This window comes from Salmo salar, chromosome 12, assembly GCF_965601325.2.
Source record: "Salmo salar chromosome 12, fSalSal1, whole genome shotgun sequence".
Classification (NCBI taxonomy): Eukaryota; Metazoa; Chordata; class Actinopteri; order Salmoniformes; family Salmonidae; genus Salmo; species Salmo salar.
In genome coordinates this window covers 69,543,299-69,565,654 of record NC_138302.1, presented here as the reverse complement: position 1 = coordinate 69,565,654, position 22,356 = coordinate 69,543,299, and the positions used below count along the sequence as shown (strand labels likewise).

At 41.2% G+C, this 22,356-nt stretch overlaps 1 protein-coding gene across 1 annotated transcript in view; it reads right to left on the bottom strand.

Annotated features, from left to right (window-relative positions):
- Window positions 1-18,648, bottom strand: part of LOC106565665 (sodium-dependent neutral amino acid transporter SLC6A17) — a 32,780-nt gene extending 14,132 nt beyond the window's left edge. The window contains exons 1-3 of the mRNA XM_014133010.3: window positions 18,498-18,648; window positions 4,281-4,742; window positions 1,858-2,015 (exon numbers count right to left, since the gene is read on the bottom strand). Coding sequence (XP_013988485.1) covers window positions 1,858-2,015; window positions 4,281-4,560 — 438 coding nt within the window. The 5' untranslated portion in view covers window positions 4,561-4,742; window positions 18,498-18,648. The remainder of the gene's footprint in view (window positions 1-1,857; window positions 2,016-4,280; window positions 4,743-18,497) is intronic.
- Between the last annotated feature and the right edge of the window lie 3,708 nt (window positions 18,649-22,356).

Here is a 22,356-nt window from a genome sequence, read left to right as displayed (position 1 = left end):
CATTCAGATGGTCTATATAGGCAGGAGTATGTTGTTTTCTCATGTTCCTAGGGTGGCAGATAGCCTAGTGGTTACAAGCATTGGGCCAGTGACTATGTGAAAAATCTATCAATGTGCCCTTGAGCAAGGCTCTTAACACTAACTGGCTATTAGGATAAGAGTGTAATCAGGATAAGAGTGTCTGCTAAATCTTCTGAGCATCCATGTCAACAAGGACAGGCAGAAGCTAAACAAGGTTGAGAAGCCATGAATAATTGAAGTACACTCTTTCAGCCATTTCCACAGTGACCTCTTAAGAGGTATTTATAGCTGCCACTCTCAGTCACGTACAACACCAACGAGGGGCTGTCTCTCTCTCACACCCTAACCCCCCCACCATCTCTGCCTCTCTCTCATTATCTAGGACATTATCCATATTACTCATCTATAGTCCTTTTTATGTCACATCTTATGGAACAGAGTATGTTTGTTTTGAGCTGTGTAAGGTGATGCAGACATGGGGATCCATGTTTAGACCTGCTATGCTCAATTAAATCAAGGCATATCTATCTATCCCCTAAAGAGAGTTTGCCTCATTAGTGATTATTCATTATACATTCCAGTTCAACAGACTTACACAAGGTCTATTTCCTCTCACAATATTCAGAAATGGACAGTGAAAGCTTCCCAAAATAAATGATCCACCTATCTCTTATTAAAGCGGGAGGTTGGCATGTTATGTGATGTTGTGACAGTGAGATTATGTGATGTAAGTCACAAAATGTCCAATATGCCAAATTCAAGACTTGGAGCCATTTAAATTGATCCATCCTATCAAACTGGCATATACACAGAAAGCATGAACAACAGCTTTTATCTTAAAGGCCCAGTGCAGTCAGAATTCATTTTTCCATAATGTTTTGTATCATAATGTACAGCAAGTGATAAAACTAACAATGTAAAAGTGAAGAAATTTGATCAGTGTTATTTCCTGATAGTTGCTGGTTGAAAATACAATCTGCACAGAACCTTCTAATCAGCAGGTTTTGCACGGGTGGAGTTTTGGCTTGCCTGGTGACATCACTAGGCGGAATACGTTAATATAGACCAATAACAAAGAGAGTTCCAAACCTCTCTGCCAATAACAGCTAGTTTTCAGATTACATATCCCGCCCCCTCCCCACTCAGATCACTCCCAGACAGTCCAAGAAAAATTTTGGCTTGAGAAATAGTTTTTTGCTAAAAAGTTTCTTTTTTTCTTTTTAACCCTTTTAATGGAAAACTATTACAGTAAAGTATTTAACTATTCCCTACAAAAAATTTGACATTGAGATAAAAACGACTGAATTGGGCCTTTAAAGAGATTCGGGTTGGAGGGTGTTAAATAGAATGCTGGTGACAGCACCACAATGCATGTGGTAAAAACAGTATGCTAAGGCAGCCAAGCATGGAAATAGTCAGGGGAGAGGCCACACAGTGTTGGTATATGCAGAAAATAGTTGACTTAATAAATCACAGAGTCACTGACGTAGAGAGTTTCTATTGAAATCAGAGTCCATTCATTGAAGCTCCTGGTGATAAACCCCACATCCAGCATCCATTATCCTTATCACACTGACTGACCCTCTCTGTTCCCTCTGGAGTGCACTGTGGTCAGTCACACTGTTTTTCTCTTGGGACACTGTCTATTTTGTTACATGGAACAAGCACTTCAGAACATAAACAGATGACATAACCAAAATCATGTTAAAACTTATAGCATTATGTAGCTGATGATTGGAGGGTGACCAGTTAAACTGATTTCCAGCCTCAACTTCAACCAAGAGGTGAGATAATAGGCAACCTTAAACCAAAGACACCATCCTCACTGACACTCACCATTAGACTGGACACCCCTATCCCACCCAGGTGGGGGCACACGTAGTTCCACACCCCGATGCTCCCACGTCGGATCTTCTGGCCCACCGCTAGCTCCAGGAAGAAGAGCGGGACGCCGATGAGGATGAGGAGGATGAAATACGGGACCAGATAGGCACCTGAAAGAAAGGGGTCAAAGTGATCATGCTATATTTCTCCCAATAGACTATTAGGTACATGAGTAGTACACATACTGTATGTGTGATATTACAGTACTAAGCATTGTGTAAAATGTGGAACACCTTTCCTTTGAAATAATGCACAAGTTTCAATTGTCTCCCTTGCTGCATCAATGGAGAGACTTAACATTTACTGTGGACCCTGGCTCTATTCTTCTGAGCTGTTTCTAGAACACTAATTACAATTCATTGTGTATCGTTACAAAGCCAGAGGGGAAGGGGAGAGGTGGACAGACTGGGTGACAGGAAGACAAACCCTCTAGTTAGCCTTCCCTGTAGCTCAGTTGGTAGAGCATGGTGTTTGCAACGCTAGGGTTGTGGGTTTGATTCCCACGGGGGCCAGCACAGAAAAAAAAATGTATGAAATGTATGCATTCACTACTGTAAGTCGCTCTGGATAAGAGTGTCTGCTAAATGACTAAAATGTAAATGTAGTTGATGGTCATGAAGTCCAACTCAGTGAGTCAGGGGAGAGGCCAGAGCTCTGAGCCTCAGGACACTATGGTGTCTGTCTGTTTGTACTTGACAGTTTCTGCATCACTTGTCACTATTACTCTCCCACCCTGCAAGTCAGAGCCCATCCAACCAGTGATTTACTAAGGTCTATTTTAGTATTTGATTTGAATTATGGGGGATGTCTAAATGTGGTGCTTCCTAGCTTAATCCAAGAGAGGCTTAATCTGGATGTTACTGTGTTTGATCATCAGGATGCTAAGACTTACGCTGGAGCACTAATAATACTTCAGGAGTACCAGTTACATAGCCTAGAGCTCATAACCCACTGGACACAGACGGCAGTTCAATGTCTTGTTTTAATTGAGTTGTTACTAATGTCAATTCAACATGAGGTCAAGAAGAAATAGAACCAGGTTATTGGATGTAGGTAAGAAATTGGATTAAAAAAAATATATATATATATAACTTTTTTGCAATCAATTGCAGCCTATCTGAACTGGGGCCAGCTAACAGTCCTGATATAGTGTATAGCATGCAAACTGAGGTAAAGACATGTGTATGAAAGAGAAGCAGAGAACGCTGGAAGGGGAGAAGGAGAGAGAGAGGAGGGGGAAGAAGGCCCAGAGCGATAACCACCTAACACCACAGAGCCATTTAATGTGGCTGTAATTTGCTGCCTGGAGGTAAATTAGGGGGTGAAAGATGTCCATTCTCCTGGTCAAACGACGAGGCTGCTTGGGTATAGGGGCCTTTAAATCCTGCCTATTAGCAATAAATCAGGAAGAGAAGGTGTGTGAGAGAACAGGGCTGGTGCACCAAACACATCAGTCATTATCTGGTGAAGACAGGGAGACCGTGAGTTTTCGGAGGTGAATTGAGCATGCCTAATCGTCATTTCTATGACCAGAGGTAAGAGATGTGGTCTTTTACGGTCAGAGGTGTGATGCTCATTAAAACCGATGGGGCATGTTTTTATACATTTATGGTAGAGCGGTTAGGTTATGTTAGAGCAAGGGAATGCAGAAGCTAAATTTAGCACATTCTGCAAAACACTGTCAAGTACAAAACATACAATAGTAAGAAATCTGAGCAATTTCCACTAGATGCAAAGTCAAAATTGGCCTTCATTTAATGTTAGGGCTAGGCATTAGGGTTTTGCAGGGTGGTTAAGGTTAGGGTTAGGTTAGGTTTAAAAATCAGCTAGTGACCACTCTGCAGAGCTGCCTCCAGTACATCAATGCCAACCTGCCCTAACAAATAGGGGTGTTCTGAACTACTATACCAGCAAAGACTTACAATGTGCACCTGTAACTACATGACAAAATAAATCAAATCATCATCACAATACAGAGCCATTAATGTTTAATTGAGAGTATCCCTTTCATGTTGATCAGAGTATCAGTTGAGCCTTGGCCTGCCCCAGTGCCAGTAGTAATCGATAGCACAGCTATATTTAGAGTGGTGTTTGTGGAGCTGTGCTTCTCTCTTGGCAGCCCAGCCTGACTGTGATGGCAGGCCAGTGTGCCTGGCATGTCATTCCTACAGTCTGGGTCACTGAGCTGCCTGGAAAGCAGCTGCCGCTAGACTCTTCATCAGAGGCAGACAGGAAGATGAGGAGGAAATGACCTTGCTCATCCATTGACGTAGCTACAATAATAAATAATTATTGTTCTGTATTTTGTGAAAGAGTTATTCAGTTATGCTTCTATTTAGTCAGCCAGTCCTTATGGGGCGTGGTCTGCCGCTCACCTCCTCCATTCTTTTGGCACAGGTAAGGGAAGCGCCAGACGTTTCCTAGCCCCACAGAGAAGCCCACCTGGGCCAGAATGTACTGAAGCTTGCTGTTCCAGGCCGGGCGGCCATCGTTTTCGGGGGGCTCGAGAACAATCTTCTTCCCGGGTACCCCTCCAACATTCAGAGAACTGTTCTTGTAGTCGAGCGGCGCTTCGTGAGCGAGCAGGTCTGCCACCGACTCTGTGACATGCTCACTGGTATGCTCACGCTGCGTCACCTTACTGTTCTTACGCATCAGGGATGCTGAGGGGGGAGCTGGGAGGGGGTGGGCGCAGAGAGAGAGAGAGACAGACAGAGAGACAGAAAGAGAGGGAGAGTTCAGAGTGTACTGTAGGTACGAAGTAGAGGGGTTGGATACTAGGTGCCAGACGTTGAGGAGAGAGAGCGAGCGCAGGGCTCCAGATTTGGGCTTTGGTCCTGTGAGAGAAAAACATAAATTAAATCTGTTACTGCAAGTCACTTGACAGCTTTTACTATTTTACAAAGCAATATAGCAAACACGGAGGACATTTAACAGATTGTCACATTAAAACTGTCCTTAATAGATGAGAGGGTTTATTTCCACTAAAATCCTTGAGTCCTGACAAGGCACTTGTGTTTTCATTGGAAGTTAGGTTGGCATATCTTCCTGTGTCACTGTGGGCCTCAAGCAACACTTCAGACACAGGATCACTGACACAATTACCCTGTTCCATTTAGTGCTTAGCCAGGCTTGTAATAAGATGCAGGTCTATAACACAGTCGAGTCTCCAGTCTAGTGGCCTTAAAGACAACGTAAGTGTGGGTGGTTGCATTAACTTGACTAGACCTCCACAAGAATGAAGCTCCCTCCTCACAACAACGAATCCTTTCTTAGTGGTACTCAAAGTAATTAGAATAACCTCCATATCCACTGCAGCCAATAATTGAATTAAACTGTATTGCAGATTGCCATTAATTGTAATGCCATTCATTTTCCATTCATTCATTTGCAATTAATTTTTAGGCCTCATACCATATGCTTAAGAGCACACACTGACATATCACCTTGTATTTACATCTCAAGGTCACGTCCAATGTTCCCTCTAAGCTGCGCACAAAATATCAGCCCACAGAGAGAAGCACGAGATGAAACTTCACTCAACTTTCTAGAGCAGTGCTCACCAATCGGTCGATCGCATCTCCATGATGCCAACGATAAAGCCTTGTGTTCCTATTTTTTTAATTTGTCTCGGGTTGTTGGTGGCAGGTGCCCTGCGCTGGGTAGGTGAACTGTTGCCATTTTTAACCATTTCATGTGTCTGAAGGTACAAAGTCTGCCTTCCCGGCAGGCCCAGAGAGCAAATCAAGTGCACTATAGGCCTACCGCTGGCCAATGGGATGGCTCAGATGACCGTGTCTGCAGTAACGCAGCAGGCATAAAAGAAAGCTACAGCAAAGTTGATACTGTGAGATTTTAAAACGTTTAAAACCATGACTAGAGAGAGAGACTGTCAACAAATACAGCAAAGATATGGTGTTTTTATGAGTGAGTTCATGTTTAATTTCTTACTCAGCACTATCAACACTTTGTATTCAACACTTTTATAAACCATAAAATCAGGGGCGCAACTTTGGTTTTAGAAGTGGGGGGGGACATCGCTCGGAGGTGTCCGCATGGTCCTAAAGCACACCGTTGCCTAGTTTTGTATCACGAAAGTAGGCGGGGGGACAGCGCTACAACAAGCACCTCAGCAGTAATGAATGAGTAGGAAAGTGTATCAATAGGCTTGCATTGTTATTATTAGCGGCTTGGGTCTTTAATATTGAGGAATATTTCACTTCTTTTCAATAGGAGTAACAACATCAATTTGTGCATGAGGCAGAAAAAATGCGGTGCGACTCCAGTTTCGCCATCAGCTGGAAGACAGTGTCACTTTTTGGTCAGTGTCTGTGGAGGAAAGGGAGAACAGAGGGATGTTGAGAGGCATACACTCAGTCTGCAGCTCTTTCCCTCTGCTGAGGGAAAGCCCTGTAAAATAAAAATACAATTATTTAAACGTATGCTCACTCAGCTGTGCTTCACAAGTAACACAACGGATCTATTGCCGGTGTGATCATATAGCCTACCTCAAATGTTTAAATTTAATTTTTTTAAATGGCCGAACAACAATGCATTGGCAGGGGATTCAAGCAAAGCCAATATGCGGTGATAATGTATTGGGCCTATAGCTTACTGCACAAACCTCATTGCTACAGGACTGTTTTTAAATGGGTTAATGTTGCATAGGCTTATGTTTTTTTAAGTCATGAATTTTGACTCAAAGTGATCTTGACTCAGAAAAGGTTGGTGACCACTGTTTTAGAGTTTTCCCTGCTAACACTATCAACGTTTCCCTTTGCTGTGGCAATTGTGATCGAATCAACGCAATATTATCCACTTTCAAAGCAACATACTGAAACAAAACTAACTATGCAAGATATTTTGTTGTAGGCACAATGCATCGGATTAGGATTCTATTGCATTGACACGCACTACTGAGCCCGTATTCTACACAGACCGGTGCAGCATAAACAATCAGAGCTTCAATAGGCCTATATGCAAATAGACCATTGCCATATATGGATCTGTTTCATTTACTTTGAACTGGACTGTTTTAATAGCATGAGCGGTCATGAGTAAATGCACTTGCGATCAAAGCAAGAGCTGCATGTAGCCACGTGTGCACATTATGTTATAATCCTTTGCTAGTTAGTGAGTTACTAGCCCAGTTATAGATCATTTGTAATCAGAAATAGGGGAGTGATTGCTTCCTACAAGAGCACATAACGTGTACAGTTCTAGACATCTTTGAAAGCGAGTCAGGTAAAGAGCTTTTTTTTGTCTTAAAGGGGCAGTGTTGTATTTTGAGACAGCTTATTCAAGCCTATGTAGCCAATAGGCCGAGGGTAGGATAATTTGTCTGAATCTCTGTAATAATGGTATAGGAATAATAATGAATTTTATTTTGTAAAGTGGTTTCTTGCATCAAACAACATAACATTTTCAGTGACCTTGTCTGATGGACAAGTGGATAAACAGGTTAATGTCAAGCACTGCGTTTTTTTCCCAGAAGTGTCATTGAATGTAGCCCTACATTGAACAATACACATTGGCTGCTACTGTTGGCTGAATGATAGAACAGCTAGTTCCATGTTAAAATGTTATGGGATGCATTTTCTCCATTGTTTTTGATGGTAGGCCACTCTGGCAGGCCCACAATATGATGAAATACCCACAGTAGCCTACATGACAACAGTTACAACTGTAACTTAAAGTGGGTACAGCCTCAGTGTTCACAGTAAACGTGTGCTGGAAGTTGCACACAATTTTCACAATGTTCAACTTCAGCAGACCTGAAATTTGCTCAGTGACACATTTTTCTTGCGGGAACATTGGTCACATCCAGTTACCTAACCCTTCTCTTACATGAGGAGAGAGGGGGTAGCAACTTGTTAAATGTGTTTCGTCTACCTGTGGACTCATTTCCACACAAAGCTGTCACTGAAAAAGCAGATTAGGTCCCTACCTCCCTCAGTGTTTTGGTTTCAGACATTCCCAATGTTACCAATTGTCCTACTTCATTTTCCTGTCCTGTAAGCTTAACTTTCGGAAGCTTTTTCCTGTAAATCCCCTAATCCTCGGAAGCATTGCAGCAGGATTCTCTCCCGCTTTTTCATGGAGCTGTTGGTTCAGCCCAAACATAATGGAGGAAGTCAGTCAGTACAAGGGAGGGGCTGGATGAAACGCAGTCATGCATTCTCTTGATCCACATCACAAGCCTGGCGTAGGCTCATTACTTATTGAGAGTCACTTCTCAGCCATTATAAAAATCCACCATCGACGGAAATACAGAGCAGCAAAGCCCCATGGGATATGTGAGGGCCATATCCTATTCTGGGGGACAGAGAGACAGCAAAAACAAGAGAGCTAACCGATGTGGGAGATGACTGTTCACTTAGTAATCCTTTATTTACTTTTGTTGAGAACTGACTGGGTGATGGCCATATGAAGTAGGGGAAGGTTAGAAATGGAGGTCACACAGAGGACAGTTTATGCTGTGGCAACATTTTGACAGCCCCATCTTTTACACTATGATACAACAGCAGTGATGCACTTCTTCTAGTCACGACAATCACTATCAGTCACTACCTCTGCCTGTACATCTCTTCTCCTCCCACTTTCACTTGTGCGCAAAAACTCCACAATACACTGAACCTCCCACATACAAAGTAAACAGCTATTGTTGTAAACAGTATAGTAGGCCTACAAAAGCCCAGACAGAGCAAAGCAACAAAGAGCAATAATTTACTTAATTTAACTGTATATAAAAAAACAGTATATTTTAATTTACCCCAAATCCTATGTATAAAGTTAAACAAGAATATTCCACATGATTCACATAATTCCTTATAAAGAGTACATAAGTGTATACACATACAGTGTATAGTCTCTTCCAGCACACAACAACCATTTCATATTATACATGTCAACATTGGGTCACGTGAACGATACTAACGAAAACATTACCCTTTCTGCCTTGCGTTGCATACATGTCCTGTACAGCTCATGATGAAATAAATAATCCACGCTCATTAACAATTTGCATGGGAACCTCTATATAATCCCATGGGCATTAACTCTGGACAAGATCTGCATTGGTTCAGACATTCAATCCCATGCATGAAACAATATCAACAGCTGCATCACTCCGCCTACAGAGCAACTGTGCCATGAAAGCACGCCAACAACTGCCAGCTGGTGTTCAGATCACCACAGACAAGATTTATAAAAATACAAGTACTAGGTAACTTTTACATAATTTGAAAGCCATTGTGTGTGTTATAATGGCTGCAGTGAGGGCTAAGAGTTTAGGTGGAACAGTCTGCAGCACTTCACCTATATTGTTTCAGTGAATATCTAGTTAACAAAAGAATAATTAATTTGGGGCCAGCTGCTTTGAATAAAAACAAATTTAAAAAATTGCACTGACTAAACCACTTTAGCAAAAAACAAACATGCACTGCAAAAACATGCACAGCTGTAAGATGTGTATTTTTGGCATTTACTTCTCTGTAGAGTTGATGCTGTGTGATAATTTTCTACACAGACAAACAAAAGCCTTTAAGGTTTATTTAAATAGCGCTGAGGTACACCCATTGAGCAAAGTTTTGTTCTGAAATCTAGGCTACTACTGTAGGCTCACTCCAAACCTAATCTAGCACACCTGATTCTAATAAATAGCTGGCTGATAAACTGAACCAGGTTAGTTACAAGTGGGCTGGATTAAAAACCTATGGGAGGGTAGCTCTCCAGGAACAGGGTTTGAGACCCCTGCAATAGCCTGTGTGTGATTGATGTAAACACAACAGGAACATGCAGATAATACAATCCTGAGAAACATGATCAATGGGTCACCAAGGGCATACAGTGCCTTCTGAAAATATTTACACTCCTTGATTTCTTTCACATTTTGTTGTGACTAGGGCTGTTGCGGTGATCGTATTACCGCCACACCGGCGGTCACGAGTCATGAAGGCAGTCAAATTCCACGTGACCATTTAGTCACGGTAATTAGGTTTCCCCAAGCTCTGATGCTGCTGATGGTCATTAGTAGTCTACCAAACTTGCTAACTGCCTGGAACTGAGCACTCTATTGTCCCTCTAATCAATCTGACATCAATGCAAATGTATTTGAAAATCTAATCAAACACTTTGAAAGCCCATGAAGTCATGTTGCGCAACATTTCAACAGGCTATGCAATTGCAGAGTGATGACCTCTACTGAAAAGAGGATCAGCTTTCTATAGGCTAGGCCTACTATATTTTCTTGTTCAACTTTCCTAATATTAAGCACATTGCTTATATTTACAAAAGGAGTATAGCCTACCTGGCTGGCATGAAGAAAAAAAAAACACTGGGAAAAGCATCCTCCATTCGCTAGTTAAGTGCATAGATGTCATGTCCTGACCAGTAAAGGGGTCATTTGTCATTGTAGTATGGTCAGGGCGTGGCAGGGGGTGTTGTTTTGGGGTTGGTTTATTTAGAGGGGATTTGTTCTAGTTTTCATTTTCTAGGTTCGTTTTCTATGTGTGGCCGAGTATGGTTTCCAATCAGAGGCAGGTGTCTTTCGTTGTCTCTGATTGGAAGCCATACTTAGGCAGACCTTTTTCCCTTTGGGTTTGTGGGTGGTTGTTTTCTGTTTAGCCTGTGTGCCTTACGGAACTGTTTCGTCGTTTGTTTATTTTGTTTGAGTGTTCTCTCTAAATAAAGAAGGAAGATGAGCACTATACCCGCTGCGCCTTGGTCTGTCCCTTACGACGCTTATGACAATAGATGACATGTATTTTTCCTGCTGCACCTGTTTCGATACAGGTGCATTGTAATGGTCCATTCTAAATCTAATTTCACACATATTATTTAGTTACTACATGATTCCATATGTGTTATTTCATAGTTTTGATGTCTTCACAATTATTCTACAATGTAGAAAATAGTAAAAACAAAGAAAAACCCTTGAATAAGTAGATGTGTCCAAACTTTTGACTGGTACTGTATATAGAATAAAAAATATTCCAAAATATGCATTGTGTTGGCAACAATGCACTAAAGTAATACTACTGGTAATACTATTGTCCTGAATAGAAATTGTTATGTTTAGGGAAAATCCAACACATCAATGGGTACCACTCTCCATATTTGCAAGCATGGTGGTGGCTGCATCATGTTAGGGGTATGCTTGTCATGGGCAAGGACTAGGGAGTTCTTCAGGATAAAAAGAAACAGAATGGAGCTAAACAGGCAAAATCCTAAAGGAAAGCCTGCTTCAGTCTGATTTCCAACAGAAAAAGGGAGACAAATTTGTGACGTGGTAAAGTTGGACCCAGGTGCAGAGAAGAGACCAGACAATGCATCAGTGGTTAAGGATAAACATAATACTTTTCTGAGAAATGGTAGCCAGGATCACAGTACACTTGAAAAAACAAACACTAAGTCTCAACCTCACTCAGGAAACGACCGCACACGGTAAACAATTCAAGCTTCTGCAAAGGACAACAGAAAACACACCTCTTTTAACAGGGAAATCGTAATGAGTAAATTGGACACACCTGAGTGTCGTTAATGTCTCTAGGACGGTCTCTGCCGCCCTCTGATGACAGGTGGAACCATGACAAAATTCACCTTTCAGCAAGGAAATAACAATAAAACTCAAGGCCAAATCTACACTAGAGTTGATTACCAAGACAACATTGAATGTTCCCGAGCGGCCTAGTTACAGTTTTGACTTAGATTTTTTTAATCTACGGCAAAAATTTAAAATAGCTGTCTATCAATGACCAACAACCAACTACACAGAGCGTGGGATTTCCACTAGATGTTGGAACATTGCTGCGGGAACTTGCTTACATTCAGCCACAAGAGCATTAATGAGGTTGGGCACTGATGTTGGGCGATTAGGCCTGACTCGCAGTTGGCGTTCCAATTCATCCCAAAGGTGTTAGATGGGGTTGAGGTCAGGGCTCTGTGCAGGCCAGTCAAGTTCTTCCACACCGTCAACAAATCATTTCTGTATGCACCTTGCTTTGTGCACGGGGGTATTGCCATGCTGATACAGGAAAGGGCCTTCCCCAAACTGTTGCCAAAAAGTTGGAAGCAGAGAATTGTCTAGAATTTCCTTATATGCTGTAGCGTTAATATTTCCCTTCACTGACACTAAGGGGCCTAGCCCAAACCTTGAAAAACAGCCTCAGACCATTTTTCATCCTCCACCAAACTTTACAGTTGGCTCTATGCATTGGGGCAGGTATCTTTCTCCTGGCACTCGCAAAACCCAGATTCGTTCTTTGGACTGCAAGATGGTGAAGCGTGACTCATCACTCCAGAGAATGCGTTTCCACTGCTCCAGAGAACGCGTTTCCACTCTAATGCCAGCCGACGCTTCGCATTGTGCATGGTGATCTTAGGCTTGTGTGCGGCTGCTCGGCCAAGGAAACCAGTAGTGGAAAAAGTACCCAATTGTCATACTTGAGTAACAGTAAAGGTACCTTAATAGAAATTACACAAGTAAAAGTTAGTTACCCAGTAAAATACTACCGTTGAAGTCGGAAGTTTACATACACTTAGTTTGGGGTCATTAAAACTCGTTTTTCAACCACTCCACAAATTTCTTGTTAACAAACTATAGTTTTGGCAAGTCGGTTAGGACATCTACTTTGTGCATGACACAAGAACCTTTTCCAACAATTGTTTACAGACAGATTATTTCACTTATAATTCACTGTATCACAATTCCAGTGGGTCAGAAGTTTACATACACTGAGTTGACTGTGCCTTTAAACAGCTTGGAAAATTCCAGAAAATGATGTCATGGCTTTAGAAGCTTCTGATAGGCTAATTGACATAATTTGAGTCAATTGGAGGTGTAACTGTGGATGTGTTTCAAGTCTTACCTTCAAAGCTCATTGCCTCTTCGCTTGACATCATGGGAAAATCAAAAGAAATCAGCCAAGACCTCAGAAAATAAATTGTAGACCTCCACAAGTCTGGTTCATCATTGGGAGCAATTTCCAAATGCCTGAAGGTACTACGTTCATCTGTACAAACAATAGTACGCAAGTATAAACACCATGGGACCACGCAGCCGTCATACCGCGTTCTGTCTCCTAAAGATGAATGTACTTTGGTGCGAAAAGGGCCAATCAATCCCAAAACAACAGCAAAGGACCTTGTGAAGATGCTGGAGGAAACATGTACAAAAGTATCTATATCCACAGTAAAATGAGTCCTATATATCGACGTAACCTGAAAGGCCGCTCAGCAAGGAAGAAACCAATGCTCCAAACCGCCATAAAAAAGACAGACTACGGTTTGCAACTGCACATGGGGACAAGATCATACTTTTTGGAGAAAAGTGGTCTGATGAAACAAAAATAGAACTGTTTGGCCATAATGATCATTGTTATGTTTGGAGGAAAAAAGGGGAGGCTTGCAAGCCCGAAGAACACCATTCTAACCATGATCCCAACCGTGAAGAACAGGGGTGGCAGCATCATGTTGTGGGGGTGCTTTACTGCAGGAGGGACTGGTGCACTTCACAAAATAGATGGCATCATGAGGAAATAAAATTATGTGGATATATTGAAGCAACATCTCAAGACATCAGTCAGGAAGTTAAAGCTTGGACGCAAATGGGTGTTCCAAATGGATAATGACCCCAAGCATACTTCCAAAGTTGTGGCAAAATGGCTTAAGGACAACAAAGTCAAGGTATTTGAGTGGCCATCACAAAGCCCTGACCTCAATCCCATAGAAAATGTGTGGGCAGAACTGAAAAGGCGTGTGCGAGCAAGGAGGCCTACAAACCTGACTCAGTTACACCAGCTCTGTCAGGAGGAATGGACCAAAATTCACCCAACCTATTGTGGGAAGCTTCTGGAAGGCTACCCGAAATGTTTGACCCAAGTTAAACAATTTAAAGGCAATGCTACCAAATACTAATTGAGTGTATGTAAACTTCTGACCCACTGGGAATGTGATGAAATAAATAAAAGCTGAAATAAATCATTCTCTCTACTATTATTCTGACATTTCCCATTCTTAAAATAAAGTGGTGATCCTAACTGACCTAAGACAGGGAATTCTTACTAGGATTAAATGTCAAGAATTGTGAAAAACTGAGTTTAAATGTATTTGGCTAGGGTGTATGTAAACTTCCGACTTCAACTGTACTTGAGTAAACGTGTAACAGTATTTGGTTTTAAATTTACTTAAGTATCAAAAGTAAATGCAATTGTTAAAATATCCCAGAGCCGACTAAGGGAAAAATCTGTCGATGTGCCCTTGAGCAAGTTTAAGAGCATCTGCCAAATGATTAAAATGTCAAATGTATATGTATAATTTCAAATTCTTTATATTAAACAAATCAGATGGCACATTTTTCTAGATTTTTTTTAAATTTACGGATAGCCAGTTCACACTCCCACACTCAATTTACAAATGAAGCATTTGTGTTTCGTGAGCCCACCAGATAAGAGGCAGTAGAGATGACCAGGGATGTTCTCTTAATTAGTGCATGAATTCTACCATTTTCCTGTCCTGCTAAGCATTCAAAATGTAACGAGTATTTTTGGGTGTCAGGGAAAATGTACGGAGTAAAAAGTACATCCTTTTCTTTAGGAATGTAGTTAAGTAAAAGTAAAAGTTTGTAAAAATATAAATAGTAAAGTAAAGTACAGTACTTACAATATTTGTACTTAAGTACTTTACAGCACTGATGGAAACCCTTTCATGAAGCTCCAGAAGAACAGTTCTTGTGCTGAAGTTGACTCACAACCGCAGACCACATGTAACCACGCCAGCCCAGGACCTTCACATCTGGCTTCTTCCCCTGCAGGATCGTCTGAGACCAGTCACCCAGATAGCTGATAAACTGAGGAGTATTTCTTTCTGTAATACATTTTGTAACAAGAACATATTCTGATTGCCTCAGCCTGGCTCCCCAGTGGGTGAGCCTGGCTCCCAAGTGGGTGGGCATATGCCCTCCCAGGCCCACCCATGGCTGCGCCCCTGCCCAGTCATGTGAAATCCATAGATATACCCTAATGAATTTATTTAAATGGACTGATTTCCTTATATGAACTGTAACTCAGTAAAATCGTTGACATTGTTGTATGTTGTGTTTATATTTTTGTTCAGTATATTAAAAGGCTAAATATTTGGTCCCATATTCGCAGCCCACAATGTCTACATCAAGCTTGTGTCTACACATTTGTTGAATGCATTTGCTGTTTGTTTTGGTTGTGTTTCAGATTACTTTGTGGCCAATAGAATTTCAAGGTAAATAATGTATTGTGTAATTTTGTAGACACTTTTATTGTAAATAAGAATATAATATGTTTTTAGGGTTCTCCCGAGTGGCGCAGCAGTCTAAGGCACTGCATCGCAGTGCTAGAGACGTCACTACAGACCCAGGTTTGATCCCGGGCTGTATCACAACTGGCCGTGATCGGGAGTCGCATAGGGCGGTAACAATTGGCCAGCGTTGTCCAGGTTAGGGGAGGGTTTGGTCAGTGGGGCTTTACTTGGCTCATTGCGCTCTAGCGACTCCTTATGGCGGGCCGGTGCATGCAGGCTGATCTCAATCGTCAGTTGAACGGTGTTTCCTCTGAAACATTGGTGTGGCTGGCTTCCGGGTTAAGTGGGTGGGAGTTAAAACTTCTTCAGGCTAGGGTCCTTTTTCTCAATTTCTGCCTGACTGACGTGCCCAAAGTAAACTGCCTGTTGCTCAGGCCCTGAAGCCAGGATATGCATATAATTGGTACCATTGGAAAGAAGACACTTTGCAGTTTGTATAAATGTTAAAATCATGTAGGAGAGTATGACACAATAGATATGTTAGGAGATAATCCAAAGAAAAACCAACAAGATTTTATTTTTTTGAGAGCCCATGCTCTTCCAATGGAAAGTATAGGGAAATAATTAAATCTAGCTCCCAGTATGCAATTTCTATGGCTTCCACTGGTTGTTCAAGGTTTCAGGCTTGTTTCTTCCAAAACGAGTAAGAATAATGAGTTTTACTACAGGTTTTACTACATACAAATTTGTGTATGCGCACGCAATGAAGATGAGACGCACCTGCTAATATTGTTTTCCTATTGAACATACTTCTTTCTGTATGAAATATTATAGTTTGATTACATTTTAGGGTATCTGAGGAGTCAATAGAAACGTAGTTTGACTTGTTTTAACAAAGTTTAGCGGTAGATCTTTTGATTCCTTTCTCTGCATGTTGAACGAGTGGATTACTCAAATCAATGGCACCAACTAAACTGACTTTTTGAGATATAAAGAAGGATTTTATCTAACAAAACAACACTACATATTATAGCTGGGACCCTTTAGATGACAAATCAGAGGAAGATTTTCAAAAAGTAAGTGAATATTTAATCGCTATTTGTGAATTTATGAAACCTGTGCCGGTGTAAAAATATTTTGATGTGGGGCGCCGTCCTCAAACAATCGCATGGCATGCTTTCGCTGTAAAGCCTACTGTAAATCGGACAATGCAGTTAAATTAACAAGAATTTAAGCTTTCAACCGATATAAGACACTTGTATGTACATAAATGTTTAATATCCATAATTGTTATGATTATTTATTTGAATTGCGCCTCCTCCAGTTTCACCAGAAGTTGTCCTGCTAGCGGGACTCCTAGCCCAAAGACGTTTTAATAAGAAGCGTGGTTTGGCAGGTCATGTTTCGGAGGACGCATAACGCGACCTTCGCCTCCCGAGCAGTTGGGGAGTTGCAGAGATGAGACAAGATCGAAATTGGGGAGAAAAAAATGGGGTAAAATGCAAAGAAATTATAAAAAAATATATACTAATAAGTTTCTAAATACTTCTACATTAATATGAATGCTACCATGATTACAGATAATCCTAAATGAATTGTGAATAATGATGAGTGAGAAAATTAGACGCACAAATATCATTCCCTCCCAAAAAAATTATAACTTCCCCTGTTATTGAGGTCAACATGTCTTGGAAGTATGATATTTGTGAGTCTGTAACTTTCTTACTCTTTTTCTCAAAAACACACAGAGAGAGAGAGAGAGAGAGAGAGAGAGAGAGAGAGAGAGAGAGAGACGAAAGGAAGGAAGGAAGGAAGGAAGGAAGGAAGGAAGGAAGGAAGGAAGGAAGGAAGGAAGGAAGGAAGGAAGGAAGGAAGGAAGGAAGGAAGGAAGGAAGGAAGGAAGGAAGGAAGGAAGGAAAAGTTTGATCCGAACCCGATAACAATTAGCCTCGAACTCAAATGGATCTGACGACAACCAGACCTAGACCCAACCTGGAACCCGTTATCTAGACCAGACCCGATTGGATCCGAGTGACAAAAATGTATGTTTATCAGCCAAGTTGCTCTTCTGGTTAACGTAATGCCTCAGGGGCACAACATCCCACTTCTGACAACATTGAAACAAATTTTAGGGGTACCTCAACCAGGTCTCAAACCTTTTGACCTTGTGACTGTCATTCCACCACCTTAGGCAAAACACCAAGAGATCATACCTCTTGAAGAGGTCGCTGATGTTGAACTAAGTATACTACAATACAAGTTTATGCATTGTAGGAGATATCAATGTTTGTGTGTGTGTGTGTGTGTGTGTGTGTGTGTGTGTGTGTGTGTGTGTGTGTGTGTGTGTGTGTGTGTGTGTGTGTGTGTGTGGTGTGTGTGTGTGTGTGTGTGTGTGTGTGTCTTTTAGAATGCTTGTTGGCAGATGGGGATCAATATAGCCTACGAAGGCCACTTCATTTGGATTATAAACAATAAAAATACCACTACATTTTCTCACAAGGCATGGATGTTTTAATTCTCCAAAAATGTCATTTTAACAGAATTAAATACAACAAGTTCAATCACAACACCTACAACTAACTCCACAATCTGAAATACTGCCGTGGAGACTTGAAGGTTGTGGTCGTAAAACAAAGCTCAAGCGACAGCCAAGTACAGATAGGAAAGCGCTCTAAAAGGTGATCAATCTGATCAGCGCTCTAACACCTGTCATCCATCACATCTACGACAATAGACCGGGACTGAACATCAGCCCATCAGTCATTCTGTCTGCTTGGCATTTTAAACTCAAACACTATGGAGAAATTACGCAAATATACTATTATTCCATTGAGTAAGCAATTATCTTACAATTATTGGCCAGACGATTGTAAATATAGCACTCAAGGTCACACAACCCAGTGATTCATGACAGCATGACTATTTAATGTCATCATCCAGGGACAACTCTCACCCCACATTATAAACATGATGAGATCACACAAGTTCACTCCTGTAAGTTCCTAAGCAATAGTTTTCTCAAGTGTCACTAAAAATCACTCCTTGCTTTCATTACAATATAGGGACAAAATCGCTCCAACAATTGACCCTTCTTTGTTTCTCCCATAGTTTAATATCGCAAAGCAGTCCCTATAGAACAGCTCTGATATACAGCTAGAATTAAAACAAATTAAAAACAAATTTCAACAATAATTAAAACAAATTGACAAGGTGAGACACGTACGAGCCTAGTGACTAATGATTGGTAAATCTGGACAGATAGATTTCGCCAGTGACCTGGCGATTGTATAAACATGTCAAGTCAGTAACGCATTACTCACCTTAAATATTTCGAAGAAATAACCTATATCCAGTGTTTACAATGTAAAAACAATTCGAACACACCAGAATGGGGCAAACACATCTGCTCGGTGCCAATTTCGACCTAGTCTGGTGGTACCCAGCGTATGAGCGCGAGAGGATGAGAGAGAATGAATCACGTGCAGTTTTGGCTGACAATTGACATGCAAGCAGGGTGGCGAGCAGGCGAGTGCATAGTGACGCAAGAGTGTACATGATCACATTGCCAAGTTATCACCATGCTAATATTAGTAATCTAATAACCCTGGCGTTTAACATAGGAAGCCTGTGCTTAATTTGGGGAAGAAAATGAATTGAACGCGCTGTGGTCCAAGGTGTATTTTGTATTTCTATACCTGGAGTAAGGTTGAATGTATTTCACCGAGTCCCCCTAAAATCTTTGGAAATAGAACGGTCAAGATATATGTTGGTATTGGTCTGACGCATATGTTTGCGTCACTTACTACCATGCTTTTCTGATTGATAAAATTCATTGCAATTCAATTCATAACAAATAGCATTGTCAACACCTATGGAGACATATGCAATAAAAGACAGATAATTGATAACGAGATACATGTATTAATTGTAGGCTAAATAATTATGACCAGTTTAAAATGTATGTATTCTAGGCTATAATACATTTTGACATTAGTCTATTCTACAAACCAACAATAATAGGCAACCCCTTAATCACATAGGACTATGTTATGTTATTTGTTAATCCCTTTTTGATGCTATGGAAAAAATCCCAGACATCACATGGTCCATTTATTGGAAGAGTGGTGATCAATGTTTATTGAGACATCGAGACACAGGCGACACTTCTCTGTGGCTCCAGCCAACTGATGCACAGGTGACCATAAATCATGCGCCTTCCAGCAGACTATTCTTTAAAACCACGGGGTAGAGGAGGTAGGTAGTGTCATAGGGCCATTTTTCATTCTGACCCAATAGATTATTTTGTCCTTCCCTTTCCACATGACTGCATATAAAATAATCTTTATTATTTTCATCAGCAATGCCTCTTTAGCACAGTTGTTTCATCTACTACTGGGTATTCTAACAATATCTTACTTTCTAATCTAAATGAAATTGATTTCATGTTTGTACAAGTGACCTATAGATCCACTCATTTTATGCAGGAAACACAACCTTTGTAGAAAGTAGCCTACAATATACCCTATAGGATACCTAGAGGCAGCGGCACAACTTTCACGGGCATTCTGAAATTGCATGTTTTGTACCCCCCAGTTTTATCATGAGGACTGGTGTGCTTTAGGACCATGCAGATGCCTCTGAGCGGTCAGGTAGGCTGTTTGGAGTGTTTATCTGACTAGATAAATAAAAAATAAAAATAATAATTATATCCCACTCACTTCTAAAAACAAAGTTGTGCCACTGCCTAGAGGCACATGCAGTCTGGTGGCATGGGCTTTGGACTTCAGTAACAATCTGGTAGTAGGTATCCAGTGTACATTTTATTTCAATATCTGGCCTGCCATGACACACTTTCCCAGAGATGGCTTTTGGCATAATTTACCACAACAACCTCAAGATCATACCACAGACAGCGGCTGTGGCCGAAATATGGCTTCCCTACTACTTACTTAAACTACTGTGTACTAATCGTATTACATACTATTTAGAACGTACTGTTTAGTACAAACGTATGCATTAAGCAACGGATATCAACATACTACTCATCCATACTGAGCTGTCATTGAATGCGGAATCGTGCTTGTTCCCTGCCGTTCTTACATTTTTGTCGACTGTGTCCTCTTTTCTGATTATCATCTGTTGTTGAATACACGTGGGTGTGAAAATACGATTATCTTCTTCAATAGCGTTCAGCGAATTCTATTAGAGTAAATGCGGAAATGAGTATGACATCTGGGCATTTAAAGTATACTAGATTTTCAATATTTCACATACTATAAAACTACATGTTTTCGCATACTCAAACGGCCTACTATTTAGGATCCAAGTATAGGTATTTGGGTTTAGCTGTCTCTCTTCTGCAACTCATTCCTCTTAAAGCACCCATGCAGTCGTTTTAAGAAATCATCACCGTATGTCTAATAAATCACTGCGTTTGTTTATTTCATGAAAATAACTCCAAATATACTTTTGAATCATTTATTTCCCTGAACCTCTTTTTGCCATTGAAATGCTGTCTGAACATATGGGTGTGTTAATACAACTGTTAATATATTTAGATTAGATTGTGATGTCATGATCTGGCCCAAAAACTCTGTCCCACATGAACAGGCTGAAATTTCAGGATTTATTTTCCAAACAGCTATTACACAAAAAGGACATTGTCATCATTTTCACAATGTCAGTGTTATTTTGTCCTCGTAGTTTGGAAATATCATAACAACACAGGAAAATCACAACCAATTTTGTGCCCGAACACTCACCAGCTAACAGATGAAAAGGTATGATATATGCCAATTAGCAATGAGGGGGATGATTAGGTGGCCATGATGGAATGGGGCCAGGTCACAATAAGTGCCATGGGATTTTTAATGATCACAGAGAGTCAGGACACCTGTTTAACCACCCTGCGCAGGGCAATGTCCCTTTTACTGCCCTGGGATCTTAGACCAGAGGGAAGAGTGCCCCCTACTGGCCCTCCAACACCACATCCAGCAGTAAGCCATCAGTGCGATGCTGGGTGGTATGCTGCTGCTGGTGGAAGATGCATTACAAAACCAATACCTTTGCTGCTGAGCCTGAACCTGTGGCAAATAATGTTGGTTTTCCTCTTCTCTTTGGTTGTTACTAAATGCCAAATAGCATAATCTCCCTTTCAAGTTAGAGGTTTCCCATGAGACCACAAAATGAAAATAGAATATGATAGAATAGAATAATAACTTGTTATTTATCCCCTGAACGACTCAGCACTAAGTGATGGATGAGAGACCAGGCATTTTCTGGTGGACATCTCTTAGTCTACATTGTTCTCAGAATGTAACCAACTGTGTACATTTATGTTGAGAGCCTTTAGCTGTGTAAAGTTGCTCTGCATGGGTAAAGCAGTTTGCAAAGTGATAACATATGGATGCCCCCTCCCATCCATGCTTCCTCCCCATCATCTCCTCCCTTTTTCCAACCATGCCTGCCTCTTCTTTCCCCCCCTTCCCCTAGGCAGGTTGTATGAGCGTGGATGGTGGATGGAAGGTGTGCTTGCCACCAGTGCTCTCTTGTGACTCGCCAATCAAAGTGGATATACCTTCTCCTACGAATGCTCCTTTCTTATTTCTCACATGCAGCTGACACCCCTTGCCTTAGGGAAGACCGGTTCCCAAAAGCAACCCAAGAGACAAAAAAAGGGCAGCCAAACATTGTTCAGATGACAGAGCCAAGTTATAGCATCCCATGGTACACTGCGGTAGAAGTGTCACTGTTTTGTAGGACACTCATCCTTCATTGAGAATCTGGTCTACAGTTACCTCCCCATGGTCCCAACCGGTCACCAAAGTTCAAGCTGTGAAGTTCATGTAACACCGCAAAATTAGGTTTCATTCAGGCATGAGAATTAATGATTGATCACATTTAAGTTTGTGTAACAGAGCTTCACATTTCCCCACTTGCGAGAATAAAAATAAAGAACTGAATTAAACCATCTGAATGGTCTGCACCTGAGCCCCAACAATTAGCCCACCTAATATTTGTGTCATCTCAATGTAATTTGCTGCATCCGGCCAGTAAGATAATGTCAGTGAACATTGGGTTGTATTTGGGTTGCAATGATTCCTCTGTGTCAGCTGCCCTGGGGACCTGTGGGACTGTTGGCACAGCTGTGCTGCTGCCCTCTCTATTTAGCATGTGACC